Source organism: Pogona vitticeps, chromosome 14, assembly GCF_051106095.1.
Source record: "Pogona vitticeps strain Pit_001003342236 chromosome 14, PviZW2.1, whole genome shotgun sequence".
Taxonomy (NCBI): Eukaryota; Metazoa; Chordata; class Lepidosauria; order Squamata; family Agamidae; genus Pogona; species Pogona vitticeps.
This window is the reverse complement of record NC_135796.1, coordinates 18,280,864-18,299,646: the sequence shown is the minus strand read 5'-3', so window position 1 is coordinate 18,299,646 and position 18,783 is coordinate 18,280,864. Positions and strand designations below refer to the sequence as shown.

The 18,783-nt window shown below is 41.2% G+C and overlaps 1 protein-coding gene across 7 annotated transcripts in view; it reads right to left on the bottom strand.

The window, feature by feature from the left end:
• CCDC63 (coiled-coil domain containing 63) overlaps positions 1-18,783 on the bottom strand; it is a 33,313-nt gene that overhangs the window by 7,419 nt on the left and 7,111 nt on the right. For 2 of the 7 annotated variants that reach the window (XM_072983359.2, XM_072983360.2), the window contains exons 2-3: positions 1,483-1,567; positions 80-246 (exon numbers count right to left, since the gene is read on the bottom strand). In XM_072983359.2, the coding sequence (XP_072839460.2) occupies positions 80-246; positions 1,483-1,494 (179 nt within the window). In that variant the 5' untranslated portion in view covers positions 1,495-1,567. Of the gene's footprint in view, positions 1-79; positions 247-1,482; positions 1,568-2,764; positions 3,389-3,420; positions 3,499-5,504; positions 5,632-18,783 lie in introns of those variants that run through there. The other 5 variants (XM_078381817.1, XM_078381818.1, XM_020802640.3 and 2 more) reach the window with 5 other exon arrangements.

Below are 18,783 nucleotides of genomic sequence, written 5' to 3'. Positions count from 1 at the left end.
CTGCATGCCTAATTGCAGGGGCATGCACAATGCAAGGATCTGAGGTTCCCTACCCATCTTAAAAATCAATCTCCCTTACCCCTGCTGGAACAACAGCTGTTGAGTCTTGACTCCAGAAGACTTCCGGCTCTCCACCATGATCCGAAACTGTTGCTGCAGTTTCCTTAACTCAACTTCAGCCATCACCTCCTTTTCTTTCTCCGTGTAGTCAGAGCACTCACTCCTAGCAAGGGACCCTCTTCGGCGCTAGAGGTCAGAGTTATACGAGTATGGAAGAAGGAAAAAGAAAGGAAGAAAAAAAAAGGAGGGGTATTTCCCATTTAACTTGGGAAATCTGAAATCTGTTCTTTGTATTGGACCTCTGTCTTCTGTGCCGTGAAGTTCTCTGGGTGACCATGGGCCAGGTTATACACACTCAGTGTAGTCAACCTCACTGGGCTGGTTGGAGAACAACATGTGAAGGAGGCGAGCCATGTACACAATTGGAAGAGCACTGGGTGAAAGGGAGTTTGCAAATGTAACAGATCATTTGCCAGTCAGAGCTCCAGCATGCGCTGCAGCCGTCAATTCAACTGTTGTGGGGCATTTTCATTCATGTAAACATGTACACACATCTAATGCTTCAGCTCTTTGCTGTAACCCATTCTTTTCTAATTAACAATAAACAAGATGAACTACAAGCAGGGCTAAGAAAATAAGACTCCAGCTGCCAGACATTATGTTCTGTTTTCCCTCTGGCTTCTGATTTTCTCTCCAGTATCAACACCTCAGATGTAATGCTGTCTATGTAACCACAGGGACTAGAAACTTTAGCCTTTTTTCATTTTGAAAGCATAGTAGAAGTTCTCAGAAAGCTGGGTCCAACTCTAGCCTCCAGGTGTTTGGTACATGCAAAGCCAGCTTATAATAAATGCATATATGTGTGCTTAGATTATCTTTCCTTCATTTCTTCCCTCCTTCTCTTCCATTTTCTATTGTTAACTTACATACCACTCTTCAAATTTTGTTCAATTAAACACATAAAATAATTCAGATCTGAGTTTTATATTATTTTGGAGGTAGTGCCAAGAATCAGTACAATGAGATGGGAGGAAAATAATTAATTCTAAAGGGCACAATGGAACAGAGTTGACTTTGCTGGTTTGCTGACCGCAGAAAGCGACAAGCGCATCTTAGTTTCCCAAAAGCTGGGCTATGAAACAGGGAGACTTGGAATTTTAAAAATGAAGGTACAGGTGAGAATGCTCCATAAGATAACTGAGACCCGGACCAATTTTTATGGTCCGGGTCTCAGTTATCTTTGTTTCAGCATAGTACAACAATTGTTTCAGCATAGTACAACATGGGGAAAACAACTTGCTACTCTTCAATAACGAGGTAGTGGCATTGTGCACTGTCTTCAAGGGGAGCCCTGACAGAAAACAATTTGCAGCAGTCTAATCTCAAGAAAGCCAGGACAAGAATGAAAGTAGCTATCATTACCATTGCCTTCATGTTCTCTCCTATTAATGGTGGAGGTTTGTGCTAAAGGAAACTGGCTGATCCTTGTCAAAGCAAAGCGTGAGTCCTGAAAAGGAACAGCAAACAAAAATGATCCATGTCAGGGAATTCTCTCCTTTCATTCAGAAGGAAGATGCCCCACTTTCTCCCTTCCCTTCATAGCTAAATCACCCCAACAACTCTCTCGGGGTATTCAAAAGGAGAACATGTGCATGATGTCATCAAAGAGCCATGTTTTCCTTCTCTTCTTTATAATTAGAGGGCAGAACAGATGGTTAAGCTTCGTCTAACCCATTCAGGACTTGGGTTTCCATAGAAATAATGAGAAGCACATGGTGCTGCAATGCACCCACTCTTTCTCATTTCTATGGAAACTCATGTGCCAGATGGGTTGAATGGAATGTTTTCACCATTCTGGGCCACCACAGTTGGCTAACCTCTCGCAGCAGGAGGATCGAGGGAGACCTGCTCTTTGCCTCCCAGAGCCAACATTTGCTGCTGATTTTCCTGGGCAAAAATACCACCATTGGTTTTGAGCACATCAGGGCTTGTCATTTGTATTTCAACATCAGAGTGTTAAGAGTTGTAGTCTCAAAAAAGCTACTTGGCAGATTTTTACATGACGTACTTTATCCCTGAGCTTTCAGGGGGCCCCCACCTTCAATCCTTACACAAAACCAAAAGGAAGCCAATCCATCAGAGGAGTTTAATGCATAACTGTTGTTATTATGTTCCACCAAATTACTTCAGACTTATGGAGATGGCATGAAGGACTGGGCTCCAGAATGTCCTATGGTTAACAGTATACTCAGATCTTGCAAACCCAAGGATCCTACTTCCTTTATGCGGTGAGTCCATCTCATTATATGGTCCTTTCTTCCCTGCTGCCTTCAAATTTTCCTTCCAAAGCCAGGAATCATTTGGAAGGAATCTCACATCTAAAGGGGTTGTCCTCACCTGACCCCCCCACCCCCCAATAAGTGTAGGAAAGTTTAGGAGATTCTGTTTCTCCTTTGATAGCTTTGCTGGCTACTGACTTTCTCTTCTCCTCCTTCCCTCACAACTGACCAGACTGTAAACTGTTTATTATGTCATTCTGTAGAAATCCAACCAGGTACTAAGAGCCAATAAATCCAGCAAAGCTCAGAGGAAAGGGGAGATACGGGAACAGAAATATATGGTTGGCAGGAATCACTTCGGTATCTCTTTGGGAAAGCAAAAGCCAGTAACGATATGGATTAGGGAAGGTAGAAAGAAGCTTCACCTCCCTTTCCTCCCGATATCAACCCCTGGGCGCCTTCTGTTTCTTTTCCGCCTGGCGTTTTCCGCCTGGCGCGTAACTTTACGCCCGGGTAAAACTCTCCGACTTCCTGATTACGGAGACCCTCCGAAAATCAACAGACCAGCGGCAGCGACTCCTCGGCCGAAATTTAAAAAACAAAAAAGGATGGTTGCGGATCTCTCCCGTTTGATGCCTCGCTGACTCCGCCGCTTCCTTTCGGGCGCCTCGCTTCTTAGAACGCGGCCCGCGGAGAATTCCGCGCAGACAATCGAACCCCTTTGTGAGCAAACCGCCCCTGATTGGCTGGCCGGCGGGGATTCCACTTGCAGGCGGAGTATTAATTAACGGATCGATAGATTGATAAATAGTTTCTCGTTTAATTCAGATTCCCCCTCTTCTTGATCTTTTAATTTAATTTATTTATTCATTCATTCATTCTTTATATTTATAATCCTGCTCATCTCGTGCTGGAGCACTACTCTGGGCCGGAAACAGCAATTAAAACACCACAGCCCAATACCATCCCTGAAGACGGAATTGGAAAACCAAAAAGCATTAAAGGCCCATGATGGAGAGGAAAGAAATCAAGGCTCTTCGATTTCCAGAGGGACGAAAGTTTCCATAGGAAAGAGACTTACTTGTCCATTGATGAAAACCTTCCAATTTTTTGCTTGTAGCCTTCAAGACAGTGTTGTGCATTGGATTATCCTGTATATCTATATAAAACCAGAGGAGACAGCAAATTCTCAAAAGCCTGAACTCTGAATTAGGATGGTCTTCTTTAAGCAAAAGTTAGTCTTCCCAGTGCATAATATGCCAACCTCCCTTACATACCGGTTGTAGAAACTACAAGACAATGTACAGAAATGCTATGCACATGTGAAAGTGCTGTATAGATAGATACATCTTAAGTATTATAATATATATTATTCTCATTAAATATGGGCTAAATTGGTGCATGGAGCTTAGTAAGTAAACTAGGAATGTTTGAGAATCAGGTTCTCATATAAAAGATCTTCCATTTATTGTAAAGAGCCTTTGGGGTGTGGGGAGAAACACACTATGCATTGCAAATATTGTTTCTGAGAAAGGTCTCTCTTTCTTGGTGCCCTCATTCAATGTGGGTCACTGTGTGGTTGCGCTGTTGTTTGGTCTAGTCACATCTATCCCGTTATTCATTGTGCCCCTTATTCTGTGCTCTTCCATTCGCCACTGTCGACCAGCACTGAACAAAACAGTCAATGAAATAGCTGAGAAAAAATCTGATGGAGTCTGAGGCGCTCTTTGTCCATGCTGTAGCACTACAGAAACATTTGCTTGGACTGAAAGAGACTTCTGTTTTTAATTCTCTCTCCCTCTCGCTCTCCTTCTTTCATCTAAAACAGTGCCAAATTGTCAAAGGTTGCTGTGAAGCAAGTGATGTCACTTCACCGCTTCAGCCGGCCTTGGGTTGCTCTTTGTTAGAAATGGTGAATGAGCGGGTGACAGTTCAACGGGTGTAATAAATAAGGTTGGTGGGATGAGAATGGAGGGGGGGTCCGCTTTGGTTTTTAACAAGTCAGGGTGAGAAATGACACCCACAGATGCTGTCCATTCAGATATACCATGGGCCAGTCTGAAATAGGACTGATCCGTTCTGACTGGCAGAAGCTGGCCTGATTCTCAAAAGAGGCATTTTCCCCAACCTGTTGCCCTGGATCATTTCTTTGCTAGGGATATTTGTGTATGTTTGTGTGTGTGTGTCGAACTTCAGGCGTTTTTTGGCGTGCTGAGCACGTGCTTTACCATTGCAGAAGCAGCCTTCTGACATTAGAAATGGGAGATTCTGCAGAATGGGGGTGGCCCTATCATTAGGGTGGAGGACGTACCTGTCACAAAGAGCAGATTTCATTAAGTTGCGGAATGCCAGCATCTCGCTGGCCATTGGGTTCAATTCTTAACTGTGTTTTTACTGCCAGTGAAAGACAGCTGGAGGATTCTGACCCACTACCACCAAGGACACTTAAATAACTAACTCAACATTGAGTTTAGTGAGCCTTGATGGGGAAAGAAAGGGGGTGGCTGCTCAGTCTGCTGTTCTGTCTCAGGCAACATAATGTCTTGGGCTGCCCCACCTATAGACCTCAGTGGTCCTCAAGCACCCATGGAAGATTATGGGATAGTCAATAATAACTGGACTTGACTCTGCATTTGCTTATCCCCCAGCCCAAGAGAAAGATCAAGGCTGTTTTGAGTGGGGCCCAGAGGTACGGTATTAACAACATCCAAGTTAAAGCCACATTACTTTCATCACATGTTAACTGCAGTGATCAGGAAATATGTTCCATTTTGGACAAACTTCTAGACAGCCACACAATTGCACAGTCAATAACACAGACACAAGCTAGCTCTCTGAGGATCTTTTCAGATGGAAAAATTTCCCATTGCTAGCAGTTAAAAGATATTCTGTAATTATTTTGTGTTTGCCCCTTGATAGAAAAATGACCAAAGAACTGCTGTAGGAAACACGGGAGAGCTACAGATGGAGGACAGCATATGAAACTCCTAACTCAAAATTTGTAAAAGAGGCAGGAGAAAAATTATCTGTTTGCCACTCTAAAACTGACCTCCACAAACACTAAAAGGGGCAGTTTCACCTACTCTGGAAAAAAAAACAACAGGTGCTTATCCAGTAAAAAATGAATAATACTAGTGCCTCCTTGGCACATGCTGGCATGCTTACCTCTTTGGTGTGTTGGAAGCTTCAAAGAACCCCTGAGTTCTTCAACATCTCCCTACATTATTTTTCTTGCAACCTCAGAGGCTGCCTGGAAAAAGCTCCATGGACTTAGATTCCTGTTTAACAACTCCTGAGTGGCGTAAATCGGGAAAAGTTAATTTTTTAGATCAGAATCAGACTTTTAATACCACTGTGATATATTCATGCGTCTTAATCCCTCTGCATAAGAACCAGCCTTAATCACTTTTGGAAAACTTATCTTCCCTCTTTGACAGCATGAAGTAAAAAAGCCTAAATATGGAACTGTCAAGAAGTTGGCTCCCTTTGCTTTAATTTCAGCTTTTCTGTTAGTTCTTTCAGCTCTCTGTCTCCTTAGCTAGGAATATATTATATCAGTAAATGCATTCACCACTGCACCAAGATGTATATTCCTGCTAGATGGCATGTGTGTTGTGTCAGAGAAACATGGGGAAAATTGCTATGTGTCAAACTCTTTCTGCACCGACTCTGGCCCTTCCCAAAATTTTCTCATTTAGATATATGGCCTGCAACTCTCATCTTCCCCAAGCGCCACTGACCACTTCTGGCCAGGAATGATGGGAGCTGGAGTCCCACACCAGCATCAGACTACTGCAGAAACCCAGCATATATGATCAATGAGGATTTTTCTAAAAGTCATTGGTTCAATGCACATCACAAACACTTTTTTTAAAAAAAATAAGAGAACCAAAGGAAAATCCAACTGATTGAAATGTTATCTTGTTTTCATATGAATAAATTCAGAACCATTTTCGACAGGAACTTGCCATTACAATTTTGGAGGCGTATAAGTGGAGCTTTGGAGTGAAAAGATATTACAGCGGCAGGAAAAGAAGATAGACAGAAAAGCTTCTTAGGATGAATTACGCAGATCGCTTTCAAGACCTGAACCCTTACAGCCAAAGAAACAAGCTATCTGCTTCTGATAACACTACTGCTAGCCACCATTATGGGCTCCCTATTTTGGGGGTAGAGGTAGGAAAGTTCAGAAAAAGCAAGGAAAAACAACTCTAAGCAATTTAAAATTCCTGGCCCATTTATGTATGTGAAGTTTAAAAAAAAAAGAAATTCTTTTCTTTCTTTCTCTTTTTTTGGTCTGTGATTTAAAGTAGGTGCATAGAAAGTCTAGATTTTAAAAAAATCAAGAGACAGAAATAACTCCCACAAATTAGTGTACTATTGTGGGCGTCTTTGGGTCAGTCAATTTTGTGGTGCTTAAAATCTCCCTCAAGATTGTTGTTGTTGTTGTTTAGTCCTTAAATCATGTCCAACTCTTCATGACCCCATGGACTAGAGCACGCCAGGCCCTCCTGTCTTCTACTGCCTCCCGGAGTTTGGTCCCTCCAGATAGCAATCCTTAACACCATATTTGAAAGCAGCTCTGTTTGTTCCAATGCCAGTTGCGTTTTGAATATTCTCCAGACTTTAATCTGAACTCCAAAGATGCTATCAAAAGTGCTAAAGCATGTCCCCAAAATAAGCTTACAGAACCTTGGATAAATCATTTTAAATTATGGACTAAAACCAGAGCACAGTCACTGCCCAATTGAATTAGAGTCATCAGCCATCACCGGGAAAATTCCTGCTCACGGAGACTCAAAATACAAACAAAATAAATGCTCAGGACATTTGGATTAGTCCTAATAAACGAATGTTGCCCTTTTGTGGGTTTTATTTTCATAGAGGCTGACGTGGCTGCCTTAGGCTTCGCTGCATTCTTGCACCAAAGTCCCACTTAAGTGAAGGGGATCATTCCAGTGGGCTATGTTGCCATGTTGCAATGAAACCAACAAACATTTGCCAAATAAAATATTTAGTTTTTAAGATGCCACAAGGCTCTTTCTTGTTTTGATTCAGGGAGTAATTTTTGAGAAAATACTGGGCTTGGGCTCTAATTCTACATACAAATGTGAAACTGCTTGTATCTATCTTTTCTTCTGAGCAACTGGCAGAATGGTAAACGCCAAGGTACGGGGGGGCCCATGAAGAATGTGCCAATACTGTAACTACTTTCCTGAGGAGAGTTCAGAACATGCAGGCAGCTGACATTGTACTGTATCAATAAAACAGTTCTATCACTTTTCATCTCCATCAGGAGCAGGTCTTTTGTAAACTGAATGATTGCCAACTGCCCCTTCTAAAATCAATCCAATCAAACATACTCTGAATTACAGAAGGGGTAATTCTAGCAACTAGAAGTATTACAGATGGAAGTTGGAGTCAGGGGTGGTGGTAATAAATAATTACCCATGCCAATGAAAAAACTCTTGTTTTGACACTATGAGTCTTGACTTCATGACAAACTTTCACATTAGGGAAATCAATCTAATTTGGGGGCATTGTTCCATGGTTCCTAAGCTTTTGCAAAAAAAACAACAACACATAAACCCAAAGATGGGGGATGCTGGGAGTTAACATCCATCTCTATTTGGAGGGCCAGACGTTGCTCACCCTCCACAAAGCTTTTAAAATAATGCATGGCATGGAAAAAGCTGATTGGCATAGCTCCTTTCCCACCTGCCTGGCTAGAATTTGGAGCTATCAGGTGATGCCATGGGAACTGCATTTACTGCTTGCAACCTTTCAACATTAAACATGTGAAGCTTCCCTTTGAGAGCTGTTTTGATTCCTTTCACTGCCCCCCCCAAAAAAAACACTGCTTGCCATCAAATCGGCAGCTTTTCAGAAATAGAGATTATTCCAAAGAGGGGAAAGCCAGCTTATTTCCCTGCCTCCCCCCACTCCGATTCCTGACTCTAGGAGATGGGGAACAGATTGTTCAGAACATAAGGCTGGCTGGCTGGAGCCACTGTTCGCAGAGAAAGATGCTCAGCAGTTGGTCTTTAATGGCAGTGCAGTCACATGCTGCCTCCTGTTCCCAGAATCCTTTGCCCTTGGACTCCATGCTCTTTGAGGCCAAGGATTTTTAAAAACCATGAATGCGGGGGCCTCAGAATGTCATCCAGGAAAGGGGAACGCATGGTTTCACTGTTGAATACAACAAATTGCTGAGATGCAAGCTGTGGGAGGAGAAGGGGAAGGTGTCTAATCTGCCTTGCTGTAAGGATGCTTGCTTACATACTGCAGTTTTTCAGTGTCTGGGGAAATACATTCCTTACATGCTCAGAGGTGTCCTTGTTTACCTTTAGATTGTCTTTCTTGAGAATGACAGCAGTGCATGGTTAAGATATGATGAGGCCACTGCTCATAATCTGTGGCTCTACCAAAAGTTTTTCAACCCTTTATGTCCCTCCCTGGCCTCCAGTCATCTACCTTAACTGTTGTTGAGGCTACCATCCTGTTTCTGGTACTTCAGTACTTTACTTAAATATTTGTCTGTCCTATGAAATCTCCTCCTCCTTTAACTCCACATCAGCCTTGCAAGGTAAGTAGGTGAGGCTGAGAGAATGTGACTAATCCCAGATTATCCACTGAACTTGGTGAAGAGAACTTTGAAGTAATGATCTCACTGCCAAACCAACCAACCACCCAAGACTAGGGTGGATTCAAGCACAATGTAAACCTGTACATGGTTCATGAAGTGGAACATTTGTAACAGTAGAGGATGGCGTCTGTGACTTTGTAGGGGTTTTAGTCTAAACGTCACAGAAATCTGCCCTGGTTTTTAGTCTAAAATTCATAGGCACACTCCAACCCATTCCCCTAAAGCTGGATCAGCATCTTGTGTAGCTCCTTTAACATCTGAAGTAAAACCCAGGGCAGATGCATCATCCTGCAAAATCAGAGTCACCTGCATGCACAGTTTCATAAAGAAGAAGTGTTTGGTTAACGCCTATGAACTAAATCCAATTATTGGTCTCATCTGATGTAGAACTTCTGAAGCAGTGGGACTCATAGAAACAGTGACTTAGCAAGTGCCATTCATTCAGTGGGTTTACTCTAGCTGAGGCAAAACATTGAGTTTAATCTTAAACGGCTAGTGCTTACGTGATTCTGCAAAGATAGCAGTAGGATGCCAAATGCCATGGGGGGCGGGGGTGAAACAGGACACATTTTAATTCCCTCACTAATAATAAAACCTACAGCCACTCTATTAAATGGATTGGCAGCAGATTCAAAACAGACCAAAGAATTAATACATAATTAGTTTATAGGACTGACTGCCCTGATGCGTGATGACATCTACCGGTTTAGATTGCTTTAAAAGCAGATTAAACTAATTCCCAGAAGAAGATGGGCCCAAATAAAGGTTGCCAAAATGTATTTGGAAGCTATGGTCCTCTGAGTGTCAGGTCAAACAAGGAACAGGAAGGATTACAAATGCTGCCTAGGGCCTTTCACAAAGCACCTAGCTGGACCAGAGTTTTAAAACTTCGCCCCACTACAACTCCCATCAGGCATGACCCTGAAGAGAATTTTGAGATTTGTAATCTGAAAGGTAAAGAAGCTTTCAGCTGGACACCCTGGGGAATGGATTGTTCCAGGCTGACCCCAGATACGTTGCTGCCTGAGGTGAGAGGGAGTTCTGGACCCTGTGTCCCAAATAGCTTCAGCACTTTGGACAGTGCTTGGAAATTCCATGGCCAAATCCTGGACTGGATTTCTATTTCTGCAAAATCGGAATCGCCAGACCCCATGTCAGTGGACAAAAGCCAACAGGACTGGCATGCGAATCTTTCTTTAACATAATTCCTGAGCTGTCTGTCTCAAAACATTTCCCTCTGTTAAAGGATAGGCTTTTGTGTGTCTTGCAGCATATCTGGCACCTCCCTGAACCACCGTTTTAGAAGTGACATCGTTATTTTTTTGTCAGAGTGAATTTATAACCAGGTCACATTCTAATCACAAGTGGAGATTTGACTGTATTGGGGGAGGGGGAAATAAATTTTCATTTTAAATACTTTTTAAGGGGGCGTTTAAAGTCATTGAATAGATATTTTAAACATCTTTTGCCATTCACATATCCATCCTTTAAAAAAACACCACAAGGCAATAATTGTTTTGCAAATACTACAATCTGTAAAGGACTGAATTACTTTGACAAATGCCTGGTGTTGGTGCTGCCTTCAGGGGTCAACGAACATTCTACCCTAACGTTTCAAATTTTTATTTTTAAAAACTACTTTTTTTTTTTTACTACACCGCCATATTTACTAGTGTGTCATGGGTAGTATTATTTTTAAAAAGGAATCCTTTCTAGCTCTGAGGAAAGGGAGAGTCTGGGGAAGTGGATTTGTCCACAAAAACTCACATTAAAATATAGCAGTTAGTCTTTAAGGTGCTACAACATTTTTGTCTTCTTTATTTTTTTTTTCTCCTCTCCTTTTGGTCTGAAACACTAGCACAGACTAATACAGCTATCTCTTCTAAAGCTCCCTAGCTCTGGGCCACCTCATGGCCAGTGGGACAATAAAAACAAACAGCCTGTCCAGTAAGCTTCTGTATGTGGGATGAAAGTGTAATTTTCTCTTTTGCTTTAATCAGCAAAATGTCATGGGTTAGCCTTGCCCAGCATCTGCCACCTCATTTTGCTTTATGGTGGGACCACACCTGTGCTTCTTGGGAAAGATACACCTTTGGCCTGACCTTGCTGGCTTTCTCTCTTTTTATATTCCCAATATCCTAGATGGACCTTGGATCACCCCGTGCAGCGGTGTGCTTGCAGTCTCTCTAGGATGACAGGTATTTCCATCCGGGCAGGAGGGATAACAGCTCCACTAATCCAATGGAATGAAAGGCAGTTCAAGGAAGATTCCCCGGGGGAGGAAGCACAAAACTGGTTGGCAATGACTCACTCATTAGCATTTGGAGAGAGACAGAAGCATGCTTGTAAGTGCGCTTGTGGTGCGGGATTTGCATTTATGCTTGGCCTGTTTCACTCTCCTTGGTGTTTTCGGAGCAGATGATCTGTGCAGAGAGTGTTTTCTTGGCCTCCGCATTCCTAACTCCAAGAGTTCTTACTGTTCCCAGAAGATTCCCTGTCTATCTCAACTCCTCTGTTTCATAAAGGTGCAAACATTGCTAGAAGAAGAGATGGAATAGTGACCTGACGTTCATTATAGCACCGAAGAAGATCTCCTAATGTATTGATGCATTTCTCTGGCAATAACTTAATGCCCAAACCAGAACTCATTGAGAACTGCTCTCTGTTTTACTATTGCTTTGATGTATAGTCTACCTTTTTTCTATAAATGGCATCCAAGGTGGTTCATAGCATAATTAGAAAATCAGGTTCAAATAGATACTCTAATGTTAAAACACTAGTAAATAAACTTGTTGAGCTAAAAGCAGGTGAAATAATTGATTGTAGTAATAATACTTACAAAGTAGAATATCCCATCCATAAATTAATTAATTTTAAGACTTTAATCAAGACTTCTCTCAGGTGTTTTATAGTGACTTTTTTTAAAAGCCAACTCATAAGACAGATGAATTCTATCTTGTTTAAAAAAATATTCCACAGTCAAGATAAAAAGACCAGGCTGGCAGGAGGGGATAATGGGTATTACAGCCTAAGATCTCTGCAGAGCATGAGATAGACGGCTGGCTTTCAGTCAGAGCCTGGAAGTGACACATTATAAATTAAAGGTGCTGGTTTTGATTTTAACTTTCTCCTGTGTTGCTCACATGATGCAGAATGCACCATACTCAGAGTTGCAATCAGTCCCCCATTTTGCTGCTTTTAAAATCAGTGTCACTTGACAAGTGACACCCTGCAGGTCACGGATGTTCAAACTTTGTTGGAGCAACTTCTGCTGTGTCCCTAGAAGCTTTCCAAAGTCCTGAAACAACACATTGCCCAGACTAGACACCCTATGGACAAGTGGAGGAGAGATGCAAGTGAGACGTGAGCAGCAGGTGACATGGTTGGGTGGGAGTGAGAAGGAAAGAACCTAGCAGAAGAGAAGGTCAACCTCTTCAAGCCATTTAGTTTTGTGTCGCCAAGTCTGACTGGCAGCTCAGGCTCGGCTTTTCAGGTTTCAACCAGGACTCTTTCCTAACCATGCCTGAATATCTCTGGTATTCCTGAGTTGTGTCGCATAGGACAAGATCAATGTATTCATGGTGGTATGGTGGAGAACACGAGGGAAATCATGAGGCTGAACTCCAGTAGGAATGCCAGTTCAGTTGCAAAAAGTGGATGATAAATCGTAGACACTCAAATAATTGGCAGAGGAGTAATCCCCTTAGTTTTACAATTATATGTGCGTACATCACCCAATCTCATCTGATATCAGAAGCTAAGCTAAGCAGAGTCAGGCCTGGTTAGTCCAGGGAGAGGAAACCAAAAGAGAATAGCATGGATCTTCAGATAGGACTAGGAAGGATCTCCAGAGAGGGCTAAGAAGGTAACTTTCTTTAAACTCTGGATAGTCAGAGATGACACCACTGGGCTAGATATATCAAGGATCTGAGTCCATTTTAGGGAGCTTCCTCTGTTACTGTACCACTCACATACAGATGCACACACATCACAATGCATGTATAGACACAGACATTTTGCCTTGTCATGGTGAGCCAAACGGTACTGAAATGAAAAAAAACCCTTTAGCAGGGTTAAAATTTTCCGGTTGGAAGCTCACCCATCCTTAAAGAGTAATGAAAATGATGGTCTTCCCAAAACATATCCAGTTTGGGGAGAAAAAGAACTTTGAGGTCTACAACTATGGAGTTTTTCAAAAGGCCATGGGAGCATCCAAAAAGAAGACACAGAATAAATATGAGGACAGAACCAGTTTCTGTTTTCTTGTTCTCACATGCCCTCTTCAAGCAAAGCAGCCATCACCCCAAAAAAGAGCCCTCTGTTATATTTAGCTCCCAAGGACTTATGTAACATCTCTGACGCACAGCACTTTAAAATTCACAAGCTGTACTAGCTGTGCTCCCTATCCAGGACTCAAAAGTGGAACTCAAAATTGACCACAGTTTGATGCTCAGATAATGCTTTCACAATCAGGACTTCTCTATATCCATCTTTTGTCCGGACCTCTTTCACATTCGTCCCTTTTTAGGGGGGAAACAGTCTTTTAAATGTATAATTGAACGGGGAGGAAAAGATGAAACTTGGTAAACTCCCTTGACTGTTGGCTGAACTTTTGTATTGTTATGGAATTCCAAGCAACATTCCACCCTGATGGTGTCGGGACACTCTCTAAATACCAAAAAATCATCTTTTTGTAAGATATGATGGATCAGATTGGCAAGGAGAACCCTGGCTATGCATGAGGTGAATTAAGATGAGAAACAACCAGCAGAGAATATGGGGGGGGGGGGGGAAGTGCTGGAGAAGGGGAAGAGAGAAATCAGGATTACTCTGAAGCCACTCCCACACAGAGAGATTAAATGGAAACTATATGGAGCATCATCTCATTGTGGGTAGACATGCACTGCATATGCTCAGTTGCACTCTTGCCTTTCTTATTGAATGCAAAAAGCCCCCTCCTAGATGTTCTGGGGGGGGGCAATAAGCTCCATGCAAGAAACTAACAACAGTTTCCCCTTCTTTCCTGGTCAGTCTGTCTTTTAAGGGAGCTCTCAGAAAAGATGGAGAGAACCTTTTTCATTCAAGCGCCTTCATTAGGAAAATATTCACTCCGCTCTCCTTCTCATGGTTCTCCATTATGCATGGCCGCGGAGGGTTTAATCTTCATTAGCCTAGTGGCTTCCCAAGGCAGCTTTTGGCAGAAGGAGCGCCTCTGTACTTCTTCCAAATTAAGAGGGCCACTAAATCATTTGCAGAGAAGTGAGGAGCACTTCTCTTAAGTCATACCAGCTCTTTTCATAGCAAGTGCCAAAGGCTTGAGATCCACGTTGCCATGAGAGCCAACTGGAAAGCTTATTCCTAATCAGTTTAAATCATTGGTCCTTAACTCTGATGAGAAGCCGATGAAAACTGAGGACACCATAAATCCATACATGCATACAATGAGGTTGCATTTGGTCTACATCCTTGCATATTGCCCTTCATTCAGTTCATGTTTTCATTTACTTGTTTTCCCTTCCGACATACACACATACTCCCAGCAGTATGCGTGTTTGCGTGGGGAGGTGTACATCTCCTGGGAGCAGCAGGAGTCCTCTTTTGTATCTAGATCACACACACCCTGCATTTAAATGCAGGCACACCTGCTTCTACAGGAATGTCCTCAAACAGCACAGTTGTGTGAGGAAATGGACCGGGTCCTCCCAGCAAATTGGGTGTTTCCTTATCTCTTTGCAGTAGGAATTTACCCGCAAACGTTCAAGATGCAATTTTGCCTTCAAGATCCAAGATCTACATTCAGTTCAATCAGTGAACATTTTTATATGTATGTTACTGCCAATTTATACATATGGACAGTGCTGCAACCCGCCACACAGGAAAGATGAGGAGGAAAAGTCCCTGGGGCTGAATCTACACAGCTCTCCAAGCACCTTCTGAATCTGGCCCTCTGAATCTTCTTCCCCATTACCACTATAATTTTATACCCTGTTTTCCCGAAAATAAGACAGGCTCTTATATTGATTTTTGCTCCAAAAAACGCATTAAGGTTTATCTTCAGGGGATGCTTTATTTTTTTCATGTACCGTACAATCTACGTTTATTCAAATACAGTCATGCAATCTTCTTCTGGTTGCTGCACAATGGTGGAAGGTAGACTCCACTTAACTTACTTTTGCGTAGGGCTTATATTACAAGCATCCTGAAAAATCATTCTAGGTCTTATTTTCAGGGAAACAGGGTAGTCTCCTAACTTGTAAAAGGAGAGTTTTGTCTCCTTTCTAAAAAGTTCCAATTCCTCTCCAAGGACTTTATTAGAGGCAGCAAAGTTTTAACATAAAATATATTGCAGCTGTTTCTTGGTGTGTTTGTTTTTATCCTGCTTTAATAACTTGTTTTGTTCTTTTTAATTTTTTTAATTATAATTAATATTTATTGTTATAAATTTTGTATTTACTTTGTTTGTTTGTTTACATCAATATGGATTGCAGCCTTTTGGGTGTTTTCTTTAAAACACAAAGCCTGGCACAACTTCTAGTGTCAAACTTCTAATTCCAGAAAGCTACCCTCAAACTGCTGCTGTTCTTCTACCTTTCCTACCCCATGCGAAGATGTGCTTCTTTGTCTTGCAACTCAGAAAAGCACAGAATGTGTCTACACTTACACAGTTACAGCAATTGGTAATTGACCTTATGGAATTTCTGGGATTTGCAATGTGATGAAGGACTTAGAATTCTGTGTTATTGATTTGTAACAATTAGAAGGCTACATGCAATTAAAACCCCAAATTGGTTAGCACTCAGATCTTTGGCCATGTCTCCTCTTGTTTTCTTAAAAACAATCAAAAAGATCAATGAAAAACATGTCAGAGAAGCACTATGTACAGTTAAGAAACTAAAAGAAAATTTATTTGCAAGAGTGTCCGGGTTTATTGCAGCACAATCTATTTCAGAAGTGCACCTTCTTCTTTAGAGGCAACCCAAAAGCAGTGATACAACTGCTCGTAAACAAAATATAGGAATAGTCATTCATTTTACAGAAAATTCAAAAGTAACACACATAGAACCATTTATAAAAAGACCAGCCAATTTATTAATGTACTTGTGACTAACTTTATGGATAATATAAACATCTTTTAATAGTAGGTACATTAATCATAGTCTTTAATATATTGACTTTATATGCCTTTTTAGCTTTTTCTTCTTAATAAATGAGTTGTTTGCAAGTTGTGCCATCATTGGTTTAAGTAAAGGTTCCAGAAAAGGACTTGCATTTCTGAAATATGTTGAACTATAATAAAGGCAAGTGTTTTTAATCAGTTTCTCTTCCATTTCTCTGCCCTATTTTTCCTGCCTATTCTGAGCCTTTCCTTTTGCACTGGCTTCAAAGTATGAAAAATTATAAATAAATCATTATTGATTCCATGATTTTGTCTTTGATCCCTCCACTCTGCCACCCACCCACTCCATTATCACCTTTCTTATGCAAATTTCATAACTGGCTCCATGTATGTTGTAATTCCCTGGATACAACACTATTCTTTCCGTCACATGAAGCAACTCAGTTTTTTGTTGGGTCTTAAAACAATCACATAAGGTTGGCCAGCCCTATGTTATAAGAATAGCAGGAAAGGGTGACAAAAACAGGCTGCGTAAGGACAAATTTATGAATGCATTCTTCTAAAGTTTTTATCAAGAAGCTTTTTGCCTCCTAATGCCCTCAAGATAGAAACCCCACCTTTAAATCAAAATTAGCAGGGTAACTCACAATAAAACATTTTTAAAAATACAACAGAAGCCAACACAGAGAGATAAACTGAGAGCAGACAATCTCTTCATAGCAGCATAGTATTTCATTGATCCAAGGGATAGAAGCTAGCAAGAACCTGAAACCTGCTAACACAGAAATACTTTCCAGTGAGCTGTCTTGGGGGAAATTACACCCAGAGAAACTGCTGCCGCTAAAAATATATGTTATCCAAGGAAACAAAGATGCTTAACTGCTCCTGAGCAACCTATTCCTGCATAAAATTATACCGTAATAGGTCAACCTACACCAGCACTGAGCTGGGAAGACAGGAATTTCACCTTTAAGCAAGGCTCAAGCTTTCACTAGCAGTGATAATCATAAGCCTATTAAAGGCCTGCTGAACCAGCTAGAAGGGCAGATGAAACCCTCCCTAATCTTTCTTTGTTTTTGTTTTTTTTTTAAAATTAAGCTGCATTTCTTTGTTTAATGAAACTGGTGATGACAGTGTCCTGGAAAAGGCATTCAAATTGCAGCTGAGCAAAACCGACACCCTCATCACCCCAGTCTGCCTGATGCACAAGCCGGTTTTGTTGTCTTTAAATTAGAGATGACTGTTAGCTGATGGATCCCTACAGCTGCCTGGTGACCTACATGCTACTGAGAAGGAAGAATATTATGCAGCAGTTGCTTAAAAAGAGGATGAGGAGCATATGCGTATACGGGGCATAATACACAATCATCCAGATTGGCTGGTGCTGGAACGAAAACCAGGAAAATAAACCGCTCATTAGTGACACATACACATTTTTAGTTCGTATGTACCGCAGCAAACTGACAATTAAAAACCTGCACATTCTGTTCTCACTGTAAAAAAAAAACTCAATATGTATAGCAAATGATTTGAACAGGAGAAAGAAGAGTGAGACAGAGATTCCCAGTATTTTTCCCACCTGTCATTTTGAGATCTACATGTAGATTGATATTCTCAGACTTCCTCCCTCTTGCCGCCCAGAGTGGTGCAATATACCAGATGGGCAGGATATAAATCGAATAAATAAATAAATAAATTGCTCTAAGATTACTTCTAATTTCTTCTTCCTTTTCTGTCTTAGTTAGAAAGAGACCATCTGCACAGGTGGAAAGACCTCTGGCAATAAAACTTTTTTTTCCACCTACACAATCTATGGTTGCATGAGAAATAAATCCATAATTACATGAGGAAAAAAAATCTTAAATACCTCTGTGAACTAAAAATTCTAGGATTCTGTATGATTCAACTATGGCAATCAAAGTGATATTAAACTAATATAACTTGGTAATGTTACTGTCAGCAGCCACAGGCAACAGAGGATGATGTGGTCTGTAACTGAAAATAACTGGAGGCAAACAGGTGAGGGAGGATGAATGGACAGAGAAGAACCACTCAGGAATGACAAAATGGGACACCTAAATCTGCCTTTTGGGGTGTCTTTCTATACCATAGAGTTTTTTTTGAATCCAGTGAAAATGTGGGGCATTGCCATAGAAACGTTTACGTACCTCAACCAACAACCTAAGATGCATGAGGAATAATCCTCCTCAAAACGTTTTATTTCCTTTTTTATTATACATTCCATTACTTTCCCCCAAGAATACACACCAAATGCACTTAGATTCTTCTTTTGGGGAAAAGAAGAAGTTAAAGTGGGGGAAGTTATCTGCTCTTATTTTGTTTTATAAATGTATAGTATCTCCCTATCATAAAAACTACCAAGTAATATTTCATCTTTTTCATCTTTTGTACTTGTTGATGGACTTTAACCTAAATAGTTTATTGTTTTATTGCTGGAGAAACTTGGCAGAGGAAGAGTCAGAAACTGAACCAATCAATCAATGTAATTTAAGTAATAACCAATCAAAAGCATAAAGCCTAAAGTGTATTTAAGGAAGACTGGGGAAGCTCTCTAGTAGATACAGTATTTCCAAGTCCTTTACCTGACTACAAACCTTATGATTCCAGGGATGGAGGCATGAAAGTGAAGTGGTGTTGAATAGCTGCAACTGCAATATATA